Here is a 16,402-nt window from a genome sequence, read left to right as displayed (position 1 = left end):
ATGTAAATTAAAACATTTTTTGTGTCCTTTCTCCCAATCCTCTTCTCTTGGCTGTCCACTCTTCTCTACACTTGAATGCTTCATGAAATTTAAAAGCCCCTTTCATTATCAGACTAAGTTAAATTGTCTGTGTTCTTACGTACGTGTGTGTGTGTGAGAAAGGATTTACCAGCAGTATTTACTTCTACTTGGTTATTCCTTATACTTTTTGTGGGATTTTCGTTTTATTTTGCTGTTGCTGTTGTTATTGTTGTTGCTGTTTGGTTGTTTTCTCATGCTACATGACTACATTTGAAAAGGAAATTATTACAAGTTTTAATAAAATCTCATTTGATCTTTGGCAATTGGAAGTTAGTTGGTAAGTAACGGTGCCATCCAGTCCACAGTAAGGATGAAGATTGGTTGGCAACCCAAACTCAGAGAAGATGCAGAGCAATCAGAAATACTGCAATTGTGTTATAGAAAACCATGTGGGGCATTTTTCTAATGTTGATAATTTACTATAGCGTCACGGTAAGTTAAGTTGGTAATGCATTTAATTGTAAATAATGTATGACTTAAGTGTGTTAATAAAATTAAAATTCTCTTTTCTACCTTTTATACCTGGAGATATTTTCTTTTGTCATAGTTCAAATACCAAGCCACATAGTGTTTGGCACTACTTGTAGAGAAATTTTTGCAATGCAGACATTTCGCCAGAGTTTTATCCGAGTCCGGGACTTAACTCATGGTCATGCTTGTGAAATCTTTCACAATGTAATCACGAGTGAAATTTGATTTTACAATATTACACACGCACGATAAGTGTTGTAGGAATTCACGCTGAAACACATTCACAAAATGAAAAGTCGTATTCACGAACACTCACGCACAGCATGGTTTACGACAAATTTCGTGACTAACGTCAATTTCGTATTTAAAGACAATTTTCGTGACATGGCAATTCTCATTATCCACGGCTCGTGGCATTATTCATGATTAAGGAACATTTTCCAAAGTCGAGACGGACCCATTAGTGAGTAAAAGTAAAAATTAGAACAAGTAAAATATAGTTCACCAGCGAATTAAAACGTGAGCGCGATTAACCCTTGTGTAAGTGATAACACTGGAAGCGATACCAGCGTGATAAGGTCCCGTGGGACCTACAATAAAAAAAGGATGGTAGAGAGGTTATCCCTACGATATTTTTCGATCATTTACTGTAGGTGGACTCTTCTATAATGCACAAATTACGTATATAAACATTTGGTTGTAAATATAGAGTTTTATTTAATTTTTAAAAGGATACAGATAATGTTAAAATTTTTGATTAGCATACTAGTGGCCCTGATGTTTGACGCAGGCGTGGTACCTATAAGTATCCTTATACGTACCAAGCAACAATATATTGTTTTTGTAGTTGAATGTTCTTAACAAACTGGATTTTTGAAGGAAAACCAATACGATTTTTTTAGTGGCGTTCGTTTTGCTCGCAGTATTATGTGCACAGTGGTTGTTTCAAACTTGGTCCAAATTGAGGCACATCTTGCCAAATTCCAGGAGCCGATAGGTCTGGAAAATGTATAGAAATATAAAAACTTATTTCGACCACGATTTCCATGAAGTTCAAATAACTTTTTTTGCACTTTTACTCTCACTATATTGGATATATCAACTGAAGACATAAAATTATGTACTACCAAGCAACGAAACCAATGGAAACTTCAAAAATGACAAATTCTTCCAAATAACGGTATTTTCTGAAAGGATGTTATTGTTATTAATTGTTCCAAATACGAAAATCGCAATATCTTTACACTGTTTTTTAAACTGTGCTAAAACCACTAATGTAATTAGTAATAGGTCCCATTGGACCTCATCACGCAGAATCGCACTAAACTTTTTCAAATACCTATAAAAACCGATTTAATGATTCAATCACATAAAAATTTAAAGTTTTCAACTTAAAACACTTCAGTACAAGAAGTCATAAACCATCAAGCTGAAATTCATATAAAAGATAAAGTTATGTATGAATAAAAATCAAAAAGGTCCAGCGGGACCTCATCACGCACAGAAGGGTTAAACCCTTGAGGGCGATTGAAATCGTGAACATAATTGGAATCTAGGGTCTACACAAAATGCATTTATCATCAGTGAGAATTTTATCGCGAACATAAATTTTTGTGGTAGCGTAAGTTTTTTCGTGGTCCTATTTTGAAGTAATTTTACTCACGCACGTTAGGAGGTTTAAGGAGGTTTAAGATACCTTGCCATCGGCAAGCGTTACCGCTACTTAAGTAATTCGATTGCGGATGGCAGTGTTTAGATGAAGTTTCTACGCAATCCATGATGGAGGGTACATAAGCTTCGGCCTGGCCGAACTTACGGCCGTATATACTTGTTTCTTATTTTTAATGGGTAAATTTAATTTTTTTGTTTCAAAACGGTTAAAAACAGAGTAAGCTTTAATAAAATGGTTATTGAAATGTGGTCGAAAAAAATTCAAAATCTATTCACGAAATATTGCGAATTTTTCAAAATATTTTAATTCAAACGTTTTGGACAAGCAATAGAATGCATTAAATATCATAAAAAATATAAAAATTATTTATTTGTCAAATTAATTCACATCCGAAACACTGAATTTGAATCACAGAGTATGAAGTGATGCAAATTCAGTGCAACGGCTGTTGAAATGGTGGACATCCGTCCTATGACAAGCCATCCATGTAAGGTGTGACAAAATCGTTGTTCGCTTCAAGAATACTAATTCGTGTAAATATTGGTTTTAGTTACTAACTCTACATGGCTTAGATTTGCTTAGAATTTCTTTGCGATTTTATCGACTACCTATATTAAGTATACACGTAAAGAAAAAAAGTTGTTCTTTTGTTAGAGTTTTTTGATATTTTATTTTGGCATAGGTTTTGTTTCAAGATCACAGTCCATTTCGTACTTCTTTAATGTGTCTAACATTTTGAAGTTTCATAGTGAAAACAAGTAAGTAAAGTAGAAAGTCGGGCGGGGCCGACTATATCATACCCTAAACCACCATTACAGAATTAGTAATCATAAGCATTTTTGGGTAACATATAGGTCTGGGAGATAAACCGCAGTTACATATTTAAGAAAATTAAGGGGTACATGTCTATGGGTGCTATGTGTCAATCTGACTATAGCTCTTAGTCAATGTTGCCAGGTAAAATGTTCGGTTTACCCTACAAGGACAAAAAAGTTCCCTACTTTCCCATACATTCCCAAACAATTTTTCCTACTATATTTTTCGTTAAATTTAAAAAATTTTACAAAACAAAAATGTTTCTAAGTACATTATTATCTTAAAACATGAATATGCAACGTATATAACTTAGTATATAAATTTGTATTACCACCACGGTTGCCACAGTTGGTAGAATTCTACCCAAAATAGTAATCTTTTTTGTTAAATCTCTATAAAAATAAAATTTTGGAAAAAGTTTCTATTAACAAATTTTGGTGAGAAATTTTTCTATAGAAATAAAATTTTGACAATAAATTCTATAGAAATAAAATGTTGAGAAAAAATTCCACAGAGATAAAATTTTGAGAAAAAATTTTTATAGAAATAATATTTTGAAAAAAATTTCTATAGAAATACAATTTTGACAAAATGTTCTATAGAAATAAAATGTTGACAAAATTCTCTACTGGAATAAAGTTTACCACACATTGTTAAAGATCAAGCCTTGCCGGCTTCTAATTTCCTCCTCTAGAGCCACCAAAACGTAAAAATTATTACAAATTGTGTTGAGTGAAAATGTCCTACATTGTGGCCCTACGTCCCTACAAGACGCGAAATATTAGAAAAACCCTACATATAGGGAATTTCCCCTACTTCTAGCAACACTGGCTGTGTTGATAATGCTCCTACGGAGTTAGTATACCACTAATATTGAGCCCATTATTAAAAAAGAGAAAATCGTTAAATTAGTGTGGGTAATAAATACAAATGTGTAAAAATCGAGCAATATTCTTATGTAAGAGCTACAAGTACGTATTAGTACGATCGGCTAGGACATAAAAATGTGAAATTTGAGTAACATTGGTTAATAAATAAGAGTACTATGGCCAAATTTGGGAAAATGGAGCGATGCACATATATGGAAGCTATATCTAAATCTGAACCAATTTGCATAATATTTTGCGGGTTTGATTAATACCACAAAAGGTTACCTTGTGCAAGATTTGAGTAAAATCGGTTAAGAAATGAGGACTGTATTGTCAAACATAAGGTTATTAGGGGCGAATTTTTCAAAATCGGGTGATACATATATGGGAGCTATATCTACATCTGAACAGATTTCGATGAAATTTTCCACATATAGTAAGTACTATAGAGGACTGGATCTAGCCAACTTTTAGTAAGATCGGTTAATAAATAAGGGTTCTATGGCCAAATTTGGGAAAATCGGGCTATACATATATATGGGAGCTATATCTAAATCTGAACCGATTTCGATGATTTTTTGCACATATAGTTAGTGATATAGAAGACTACATTTAGCCAAATTTGGGTAAGATCGGTTGATAAATAAGAGTTTTATGGCCAAATTTAGAAAAATCGGGCGGTACATATATATGGGAGCTATAGCTAAATCTGAACCGATTTCGATGATTTTTTGCACATATAGTTAGTACTATAGAAGATTATATGTAGCCAACTTTGAATAATATCGGTTGATAAATAAAGGTTTTGGGCGATACATATATATGAGAGCTATATCTAAATCTGAACCGATTTGGATGAAGGGCGATGGAAAAGATTACCTCTTGCCAAATTTGGTGACGATCCGTTTGAAAAACGCGCAACGTGACCCCATTTGTCGAAATCGGGCGATACATATATATGGGAGCTATATCTAAATTTGATCCGATTTCTTCCAAATTCAATAGCGTTCGTCCTTGTGCCCAAAACACTCCCTGTACCAAATTTCATCGAAATCGGCTAATAATTGCGACCGGAATCCTGTGAACAACAAATACATGGACAGACGGACGGACGGACGGACACCAAGCGCTAGATCGACTCAGGAGGTGATTCTGAGTCGATCGGTATATATTTTATGGGGTCTAAAATCAATATTTCTGGTAGGCACATTTTTTGGCCGATCAAACTTATTATACCCTGACCACTATGTGGTTTAGGGTATAATAATATAGTACTATGTAATATCGGACATCTTTTCGAAATCTTGCGAACATTTTGGAATATACGTAAAATTACATTATTTCAGTTGTGTTTCTTTCTTAGTGGTCACCTTAAGATATGTTTCTGCTAAATAAAGTTTCTTTACATCGGCTCGTGAGCGCCCAAAACAATTCTGTCTAAAAATATAACTGCTTGACTGTATGCGTTGCTTGTGCGTTGATGGCTATAGCGATAATAATCCGTTGATGACATTAATAGCTACGTAGCCCAGCGGATAGTGTGTTGGCTTACAAACTGCATGGTCCGCGGTTCGATTCTCCGTTCAACCGAAAGGTAAAATTAAAAAAAAAAATCAAATAATTTTTTCTACATCCCAGCAAAAAAAGCGTCGCCAAAAAAGTAATGAAAATGTTCTTTTTGGATCCGGAAGTGGTGCAAATTTGACTCAGAAGCGATGAATTTAACATGGGCTTGTCATAGGACGGAAGTTCTCCATTTCAACAGCCGTTGCACTGAATTTGCATCACTTCTTTAGGTGTGATCCGAATTCAATGTTTTGGATGTAACTTAACAAATTCTGTGAAATATTGTCAAATAAATATTTTTTATAATTTTAATGGATTCTAACGCTTGTCGGAAACGTTTGACCTCAATTATTTTTAAAAATTCACAATTTGTTCAGATTGAATTTAGCATTTTTTCGACAAAATTTAAACGGTTTGTACCATTTTATGATTTCTTACTCTGTTTTTAACCTATTTGAAACAAAAAAAGTTAAAATTACCCATTAAAAGTATGAAAAAACTAAGTTTTAAACAATTGAATTAAAATAACTTCTTGGGTAGTTAAAATAAAGAACATCATTGGGAGTGCATCTTCTGGAAGTGCTTTTAAAGTTGTGCCTTTGGAAGAACTTCAAAATTTTTTGCTGGGATTATTTGCATTACATAAAAGAGTGCTAAGAACCAAATAAACCTGGAGGAAGTAAGAAAGATGTGAGGGAAGATGGAGTCAGCCAGAAAATAAAAATATTGAGTTATCCGAGTAAAAATAGAGAGATCATATTTGATACGATTAGACAGAGATGGTCTGTCGTAAACTGTAAGGTATTTGATATACATTTACGACTTATTTTACCATACGTCAAAAACGTCGTAAACCTTCTGAAAATACATAGTTTTTGACAATATACAGTACAGTACCCTTGTTTTAGAACCGTCTATTTCGTATTTTTTTACAATTTTTGTATTTACAAGAGGCATTCGTTTAATTAAAAGAAAATGCTAACCTTCGTAAAATATTTAGTTTTTTGCAATATAAGTATTTTTTGTACAGTATACGTTTTTTAGAACCATAACATATATGTTTTACTTGATTTGAAAATACCTTTCCCTTATAACAAATAGTAAAAATAGGCGTACTACTGCCAGTAATTAAATCTGCCATTTAAATCTGCGTAGTTGGTATTTTGCATACCCACATGTTGTACCTAAATTCGATTTTTGCTACAATTTTCACAGTTTCAGCAATTTGAAAATGCATTGCATTCAAACGTTTACGCCTGCAAATTTTATTTGAGTAAAAATTTCATAATATGATCATAAAAAAATTTTTACAGTAGAAAACTCAAATAATGCTACTCGAACCATCTCTGCGATTAGATATAAGTAGATCCGAAAAATGGTAACATCTAATCATATATAATCATAGGCGTAGGAAGGCCTCTGGGGAGGGGGCTTAGACCCCCCAGAAAATATAGTTCTATTTCTTAACATTCTTCTAAATTGTACTTTAGTTTCTTTATTATAAAAGAATGTTTGAAGTCTGATATTTATGAAATAAAACTGTGGTTGAACTTATGATATAAGTTCATAGGACGGATGTCCACCATTTCAACAGCAGTCGCACTGAATTTGCATCACTTCTTAAGATGTGCTCCGAATTCAGTGTATTGAATGTGAATTAAAAAATTTTGTGATATTTTTTGAAATAAATAATTTATATGATTTTTAATGCTTTCTAACGCTTGTCCGAAACGTTTGACCTCGAATATTTTCAAAAATTGTCGATTTTTTTAGAATGGATTTAGAAGTTTTGTGGCAAAATTTGAAAATTTGAACCGTTTTATTAATTCTTATAACATTATTGAATCTATAACTTCAGTCTATTAATGTGGCTATAGCCCCCCTAGCTAAACATTAATGTATATAATTACTACAGAATTAGATATGATCAGATATCAGTATTGCCTTGATCTAATTAAAATTTTAAATGCACCTATTATGGGTATTTAATGACGATTTCGATTGGGAAAAAAGGTGCAACATTCTTGAAATTGATTGCAACATATCAAGAACTCTGTCGTAGATTTTGGATCCTTTATACAATATTATAAATTAACAATAACTTTAGAATTACACTATCATTTGGGCGAAATGTCAATTAGGGAAAAAGTAGTGTAACACCAAGACAACATATTTTTTGCGAATCGAAAACGCCATAAGTTAATAAAAAATCCACAAAAAATTCGGCTGAACCGATTCTTAAATAACCACCACCGTGAATGAAATATAACAGTTTTCTTTGAGTGATCTTTGGCGTAGGGAGTTTCTTGGAAATCTATAGAATTCCAGTGAGATTTGATGAAAGATACTCTCCCAAGTAGATCAGTTCATATGCAACGCTTCCAGAAAATACATTTAACGTTTCTGCATGCATAAAATGTCTTATATGACTCTGGAAGTTAAATCGGGAGACAGGTGTTTATGAGGATTTTGACGGGTAAGATATAAAGTAAATTCCAAACAGGCCTTTTTGGCGTAATATACCTCTAGATTTCCGATTTCATGCAAATCGGATTAAAATAGAGGCCCAAAAAGTCAAATTGGAAGATCGATCTATATGCACGGATGAAAAAGACTGTTTTTCATATGTTTGGCTATAAACATTATATGTTTGGAACACAAATTTTTAAACACAATATTTTTGAGTGCAAGCATATAATGTTCATAAACTAGCATAACATGTTTGGGACATATATGTTAATATGTTAGAACATATTATGTTTGGGACATAAAATGTTTGTAAATATAATATGCTTGGATGCAAACATATATTAATTTAGAAATAGCCTATAAACATATACGTGTTTAGTAGCTTGGAGCGCTATTTAACAGGGAGCGATATTGAATTAAGTTGGTGGTTGTTGCTTGTTATTACAAAATTAACATTTTATTTTTCCTTGGGCAATTGATCAGCTACTTCTTTGATCCTTACAAACTGTGTGGTCCGCTGTTCGAATCACCGTCCGGCAAAAGGTAAAATTAAAATAAAAAAAAAATCATACAATTGAATAATTTCTTCTACAATGTTTGTATTACAGAAAAAGGTGCTAAGAACTAAAAAATCTCGTGGAAGTGAGAAAGATGTGGGGGAATATACAATTGGGCAGAAACAAAATTTTGAGCATTCAGGTCGAAAACCTATGTTGTTAGCACCTATATTACCTGTTTATTTTCATAATTCATTATGATTGTAAATATATTGTGAGGACCAGAAGTCGTGCCTCGTTTCTGGTCACACGGACAGTGCTATGAAATACCTGGATTCTTGTTTTGTTATTCACTTTGAATTGTTGTTTTGAATTTTTAAATATATATTGAACTTGAAATTTTTACAAGGCCCTCGTATGTTTTTCCTGAACTCTTGTACCGACCCACGTAGTTGTTTACAACATTCGAAATGTATCAAAACAACATACCGTTTGTTTGTAGCAACAATGTACCCAGTAAGCTGATCTATTACTGCCAATGCAAGCAAACATCACAGCGACCCAATGTTGTTTATCAGTGCCAAACGAAGATCAAAACAACATACCGTTGCAGGACACCAACAACTATGCTGGGAGTCGAAGTTGTTTACAACATTGGTATCAAAACACCCAACAACACGCAACAAGGGACAGTGCAAGTAAACAAGTGAGCAGCCTGGTATAAAAGGATGGGGAAACTACGAAAGGGGGACAGTCAGTGGAGAAAAATAAACCGCGTAACATCGGCAAGTGAGTCTGTGGAGTTGACAAGGAGCAGAACCAAGTCGAGTCAAGGTGAGTAGAGTGATTACAGTACGTGCCAGTGATAGTGACAATCGTGACAGTGACAACCGTGAATATTTTCATTAGTTACCCTACATGGATTCGCTCCGGTAGGCAACGTACAGTTTTCATTCCATACACCGACCCGCCGTGCACCCTACATGGATTCGCTCCGGTAGGCAACATAATATTGTTCAATTCAAACACCGACTCGCCGTGCACCCTACATAGATACGCTCTGGTAGGCAACGTACATTTTTGTTTAGTTACACACCGACTCGCCGTGCCCCTACATGGATTCGCTCCGGTAGGCAACATAATATCGTTCAATTCAAACACCGACTCGCCGTGCACCCTACATAGATACGCTCTGGTAGGCAACGTACATTTTGTTTAGTTACACACCGACTCGCCGTGCCCCTACATGGATTCGCTCCGGTAGGCAACATAATATCGTTCAATTCAAACACCGACTCGCCGTGCACCCTACATAGATACGTTCTGGTAGGCAACGTACATTTTTTTTTAGTTACACACCAACTCGCCGTGCACCCTACATAGATACGCTCTGGTAGGCAACGTACATTTTCAGTAAGACACCGACTCGCCGTGCACCCTACATAGATACGCTCTGGTAGGCACCATAACATTTTCATTTATACACCGACCCGCCGTGCACCCTACATGGATTCGCTCCGGTAAGCAACGTACATTTTCAGTAAGACCACGACTTGCCGTGCACCCTACATAGATACGCTCTGGTAGGCACCATAACATTTTTATTTATACACCGACTCGCCGCGCACCCTACATGGATTCGCTCCGGTAGGCAACGTACATTTTCAGTAAGACACCGACTCGCCGTGCACCTTACATAGATACGCTCTGGTAGGCACCATAACATTTTTATTTATACACCGACCCGCCGTGCACCCTACATAGATACGCTCTGGTAGGCAACATAACATTATTCATTTCAAACACCGACGCGTCGAGCACCCTACATAGATACGCTCTGGTAGGCATCATAATATTTTCATTGCATACACCGACTCATCGATTACCCTACGCGGAACCACGTCAGTAGGCAACTTAGGGTTACCTTCGCGTCGCTAGTTCGCTGTACTCTTTCACGCTCTACGCGGACGTATCAGGCAGCCACCCTCAGACGACACGACCTGTTGCCCCGACACTGACGACGGACTGAAGCCGCACCAACCACCTATACTACGCGCCAGAAGCCGAATCGTTTCCCAGACCACTCGCCGCAGCTAAGCCAGCTATCCCTGACACAACGATCACGACCGCCTAGCCAAGGGCATCACCGGTGGACGCAGTGCTACGCCAGCTCACGACCACGACGCCGCCTCGCCAACCTATGACCTAAAGTAACCAAATTGGATTGTAACTGAATGCTACTGAACTCCTCAATAAAGAATATAAAGAAACGAAACCCACATCGTTTTATCTACTCGGGTCTAGCGAATATAAATTGTCTGTGACGAACCCTGTCCCCGCGAGTATACCCCAGCATCCCAGGGGAAACCTGTCGTTACAGTGGCGCCCGAGCAGGGACCTGAGTAGATAATTGGGCAGAGTTAGAAGGAACAGAGCGCAACAACAAGAAAATGACGAATACGTTACGCGCCGGTTGGGCTTACAGCCTGCGGAAAGAAGAGCTCGGGAACTACCTGAACGAGTTCCGACTTGACACTGGAGGTACTGTCGAGGAACTGAGGAAGCGTTTCGGTCAGTTCATCGGGGCTGAGCATAGCCCAAGCGAAACACAGCGACTGTTGGAACTCCAGGAGATTCACGACTCTGCGTCCTCGAAGAAAGAGGGTATAAGTGGTGCAGCGACAATGAAGAACCCCGTAGCCGCCAACACAGACACAGGCGGACATATGAGCCATTCCGCTATAGGACCCATGACGGCAGGCAACGACCCTTCAGACTATCACCGAGACGTGCCTCGCACACGGGAAGCCGATACCAGACCCGCTACCGCAATGGACCTACGAGCCGTCGCCGACCAAGTACGTAAGTGGAATGTTCGCTTCAATGGGGAGAAGGAACCATTGGAGTTCCTCGAAAGGCTAGAGGAGTTGGCGGACATGTATGACATCAGCCCAGACATGTTGCCACGGATGATGCCCGAAGTGCTGCAGGGCAAGGCCCTGGTCTGGTACCGCAACAACAACCGCAGCGGCCGCACGTGGACGGAGTTCAAGAACGATTTCCGTCAATTCTTCCTGCCGACCAGATTCCACGAGCAGCTTGACGACGATATTCGAAAGCGCCGGCAACGACAAAGAGAATCGTTTCGCAATTACGCTCTCAGCATGCAGGAGTTGATGAGGCACACTGACTACTCGGAACAGAAGAAGGTAGATAGAATCTTCCAGAACGCGCTACCGGAATACCTTTGGTACATTCGCAGGCGAGATTTCAGTAACTTACAGGAGTTACTCGCTATGGCCGACGACTTGGAGAGTCTCCCACCGTTACAGCCACACGCAAGAGAGCAGCACAGACGCATAGAGCCTGAATAAGTTAGCAGTGGGAATGCCCAACCGATTGATCCACGGTCCGCGTGTCGCAACTGCGGGCAGGAGGGACACTACGCAAATCAGTGCCGGAATCAGCAAATTCTATTCTGTTGGCGATGTGGGCGACGTGGGGTCAGGACAATTCACTGCTGCCGTAGGAATTCGGGAAACGACCCGCGGACCCGTCGCAGTCAGGGACAGACGGGTCCGTCCGCCAGCAGCAGTCCCGCCAATTAGTTACCGCCCTTCGCATTGAACCCAGGCGCTTGGCGGCAACCATTGGGATCGGAAATCGAAGTGTTGCTGCAACGGTGGATACAGGCGCCACTGGAAGCTTCATAAGCGCTGCCTATGCTCGAACCTTGGGACAAGCTGGCAGTATGACACCCTGCATGGCTAATGTGACCCTGGCCGATCGGTCGCAACTACAAGTCCATAACGCAGTCGAAGCAGAAGTCGAACTCGGGAGCCAGCGCATTCGCACACGGTTTTTAGTAATGCCGGACGCATCAGAGGAAGTCATTCTTGGCTTGGACTTCCTACGAAATATCGGAGCAAGATTGACCATGGCTGGATTGTCCTGTGTGTTCACCAACGGCGCTATCGAGGAGGCCAATTCGTCAATGACAGAGCCACCGTGCCCGTGTGGGCGCCTGAATGCGCGGTGTCTGCGTACGACGACCGACGTTCTAAACCCAGTCGAACCCGCGTGGCCTCGTACAATTAGTGAGCATTCCCCCGAGGAGCAACTACAGATCCAACAATTCTTGACCGAAGAGCTCCAGAAGTTTCGAGACATACACGGGCCATCCACGGCTGCCACACATCGCATTGTTATGACCGACGATCGCCCATTCAAGCTTAGATATGCGACCCGAAATCCCGCCATACAGGCGGTCATTGATGAGAAAATCAACGAGCTTCTAGCCAATGGCTGCATCGAACCATCCCACAGCGCATTCAGTTCCCCTATTACCTTGGCAAAGAAGAAGAATGGTCAGTGGCGTCTCTGCATGGACTTCCGGCACCTGAATAGTAAGTCAGACCCTGACGCATACCCATTGCCTCGCATCAACTCCATTTTGGACCGCCTGAGGGAGGCGAGATATGTTAGTTGCCTAGATCTCAAGGATGGGTACTGGCAGATCCCGTTGGACAACGACAGCAAGAAATATACCGCCTTCACCGTCGCCGGAAGAGGTCTGTTTCAGTGGCGAGTAATGCCCTTCGGCTTACACTCTGCCCCGGCGACCTTTCAGCGTGCTCTCGACAGCGTCATCGGGCCGGAGCTAGAGACCTTTGCCTTTGCCTACTTGGATGACATCATTGTTATCGGTAAGACGTTGAACGACCACCTCGACAACTTACGCGAAGTCTTTCGCAGGTTACGAGACGCCAAGCTAAGGATCAATCCCGAGAAGTGTGACTTTTTCAAGCGTGAAACCAAGTACCTCGGCCACGTCGTCAGCGGTCAAGGGATTCACACGGACCCAGATAAGGTGGCGGCGATACAAGAGATGACTGCACCGACCAGTGTGAAAGAGTTGCGCCGTTTCCTGGGTGTAGCCTCTTGGTACAGACGGTTTGTTCCGGATTTCGCGGCCCTGGCCCAGCCACTCACCTCCATGCTAAAGAAAGGCAAACACTGGAAATGGACCGAGGAACAGCAGACGGTATTCGAGATTTTGAAGGCAAGATTGACCCAAGCCCCAGTACTAGCATGCCCCGATTTTGGGCGGACCTTTATGTTGCAGACGGATGCGAGTGAGCAGGGGTTAGGAGCGGTGTTGACCCAAGAATTTGAAGACGGGGAACGGGTGATTGCCTATGCTAGTCGGACGTTGAATAGCGCGGAGAGGAACTACTCGGCCACGGAGAAGGAATGTCTGGCTATTATATGGGGAATACGGAAAATGCGACCATATCTGGAGGGTTATCAGTTCCAGGTACTCACCGACCATCTCGCACTCAAGTGGTTGAATTCCATTGACAATCCTACAGGGCGCCTGGCGCGATGGGCCCTTGAGCTGCAGCAGTACTCCTACACCATCAAGTACCGAAAAGGGTGTCTCAATGTTGTAGCAGACGCATTATCCCGACAACCAAGAGAGACACTTCAGCGAGCAGTCGCCGACACGCCGAAGCCATGTCCATGGATTGCTGGTAAGATACGGGAAATTGTTGCAAACCCCGAGAAGTTCCCCGACTACTCAGTTGTGGGTGAGCAGATGTACCGACACATCCCGCGTCATCCGGCCGACATCGATAGCACACCGTGGAAGTTGTGCGTGCCGACCCACCTGCGGTCTCGGGTACTGGCCGAAAATCATAGTCAGCCGGCGGCCGGGCATCTTGGGGTAAGGAAGACCATCAATCGAATTTGCAGTCGATACTTTTGGCCCGGAATGACGAGAGACATTGCGAAATTTGTGAGGAATTGCCATTCCTGTCAGAGATATAAACCGGTCCAACGTGCCCCAGCCGGAGAAATGTTAATCTCCATTCCAGAGGAGCCGTGGTCTACGGTCTGTGCCGATTTTGTGGGACCTCTTCCGAGGACGAAGCATGGGAACACAATGCTGCTGGTTTTCCTGGACAGATTTACCAAATGGGTCGAATTGATTCCCCAGCGTAAGGCCACGGCCGAAGGGGTGGTAAAGGCGTTTCGGGAACGCATTCTAGCCAGGTTTGGGGTACCGAAGATGCTGATCACCGATAATGGGAGTCAGTTTACAAGTCGTGTACTGACAAAATACCTCCAGCAGATCGGGGTACAGCGCCAGTTTACTGCACCATATAGCCCACAGGAGAATCCTACAGAGCGAGCGAACCGCACCGTCAAGACAATGATAGCCCAGGTGTGTAAGAATCAGCACGGAAAGTGGGACGAGCTACTTCCTGAAATCAGCTTGGCCATTAACACAGGTACGGCGGAATCTACAGGACATAGCCCAGCATTTTTAGTTCAGGGACGGGAACCGCGGTTGCCAAGTGCCCTATACGACGAAGTCACCATTGGGACCGGTGCAGCACAACAGAGCCCCGATGAAAGGGCAGCGGAATTACGCGATGTTTTCGAGATGGTGCGAACACGCTTGGGCAAGGCTGGAGAAGATCAGCGTCGGTATTACAACTTGAGACGACGAAGCTGGAAACCTCAGTGTGGCGAACTGGTACTGGTCCGTCAACATCCTCTCTCCCGCGCTGTGGACAGTTTTGCCGCCAAGTTGGCACCGAAGTATGATGGACCCTATGAGGTGTTGGCGTTTCCCTCCCCAGTGATCGTCAGAGTGCGAGGACAAGAGAGAGGAGACATCCGGACTGCCCACTTGAGCGAAATAAAACCTTTTTCTACTGCTGACGATGACCGAGCCTCAAATAACCCCTCAGCCAATGTAGGTGGTGATGACATTAATATTTCACTCTCTTTACTTTCAGTCAATTATTCAACAATGGAGAAGAGCAAAAGCCAAACCCCAGTCCTGAAAACCAAGGCCTACTATAAGGCCCAGTGGCAGCAGCGGCAAGAAGAAGAGGCCCTGGCCAGACGTTCGAAGATGAACAAGCCCACCGCCCCATCTCCAACGGTTGCCGTGGTACGACCTTGTCACGTTAGACTCGAGAGAGTACTGCCACCGGCTGGTGCTCGGACGCAAATTCGCACGCCTGTGCGCTCCACAACACGTCCGAGACTACGTTTCGCCACTCCGCAGATCGTGGCCACCGTTGAGATTTCGGACTCAGACGAAGCCGATACAGAGACGCCTGAATTGCCACCTACACCGCCCGCACCATCACCACAAGTTTCGACCGACGATAGTGACATCGAGTTGGTGGAAGAACTGGGTGTCCTAGGACCAGCCCGATCGTCATCGCCCAGGGATGGTGGCGATACGTCATCGGACTCTGAAGCGACCGAACCACGCCAGAACGCGCGACTTGTGCCCGATCGCCCGGTCGAGCCACCACCAACCCGCCTAGCCAGCCAGATCGTTGTCCCGGTCCCAAGCGTGGCCGTGGAGCTTCCGTTTCTCTGCGAGGAGGAGTTGCCAGTCGAGATCCGTCAGGGGCTCCAATACCACATTCGGAGCGTTAAGGCAGCCCGCCGTGGAAACGATAGGCGTAAGCAAATCGCTTACGTATGTGGAAGACGCTTCCGCCTCATCGCCAACCGCCATGGCCAAGTCATTGTCCAACTCAGATCTTAAGGTCTCCCGGGGAGGGGAAGTAGTGTGAGGACCAGAAGTCGTGCCTCGTTTCTGGTCACACGGACAGTGCTATGAAATACCTGGATTCTTGTTTTGTTATTCACTTTGAATTGTTGTTTTGAATTTTTAAATATATATTGAACTTGAAATTTTTACAAGGCCCTCGTATGTTTTTCCTGAACTCTTGTACCGACCCACGTAGTTGTTTACAACATTCGAAATGTATCAAAACAACATACCGTTTGTTTGTAGCAACAATGTACCCAGTAAGCTGATCTATTACTGCCAATGCAAGCAAACATCACAGCGACCCAATGTTGTTTATCAGTGCCAAACGAAGATCAAAACAACATACCGTTGCAGGACACCAACAACTATGCTG

General features: G+C 41.7%; 1 protein-coding gene across 1 annotated transcript; it reads left to right on the top strand.

Moving 5' to 3' along the window:
• Nucleotides 1-9,220: 9,220 nt before the first annotated feature.
• Nucleotides 9,221-16,094, top strand: LOC142241450 (uncharacterized). The gene is made up of 2 exons (XM_075313220.1): nucleotides 9,221-9,275; nucleotides 15,251-16,094. Exon 2 carries the CDS (start codon nucleotides 15,265-15,267, stop codon nucleotides 16,018-16,020), a length of 756 nt encoding a protein of 251 aa, XP_075169335.1. The 5' UTR covers nucleotides 9,221-9,275; nucleotides 15,251-15,264; the 3' UTR covers nucleotides 16,021-16,094.
• The last annotated feature ends 308 nt before the right edge of the window (nucleotides 16,095-16,402 follow it).

This window comes from Haematobia irritans, chromosome 5 (assembly GCF_050003625.1).
Source record: "Haematobia irritans isolate KBUSLIRL chromosome 5, ASM5000362v1, whole genome shotgun sequence".
In the NCBI taxonomy this organism is placed as follows: Eukaryota; Metazoa; Arthropoda; class Insecta; order Diptera; family Muscidae; genus Haematobia; species Haematobia irritans.
This window is presented reverse-complemented; position numbering and strand designations above follow the sequence as displayed.

Bases quoted from the DNA above. Each gene is read 5' to 3' on its own strand.
- LOC142241450 (XM_075313220.1), top strand. From the start codon at position 15,265: ATGGAGAAGAGCAAAAGCCAAACCCCAGTCCTGAAAACCAAGGCCTAC.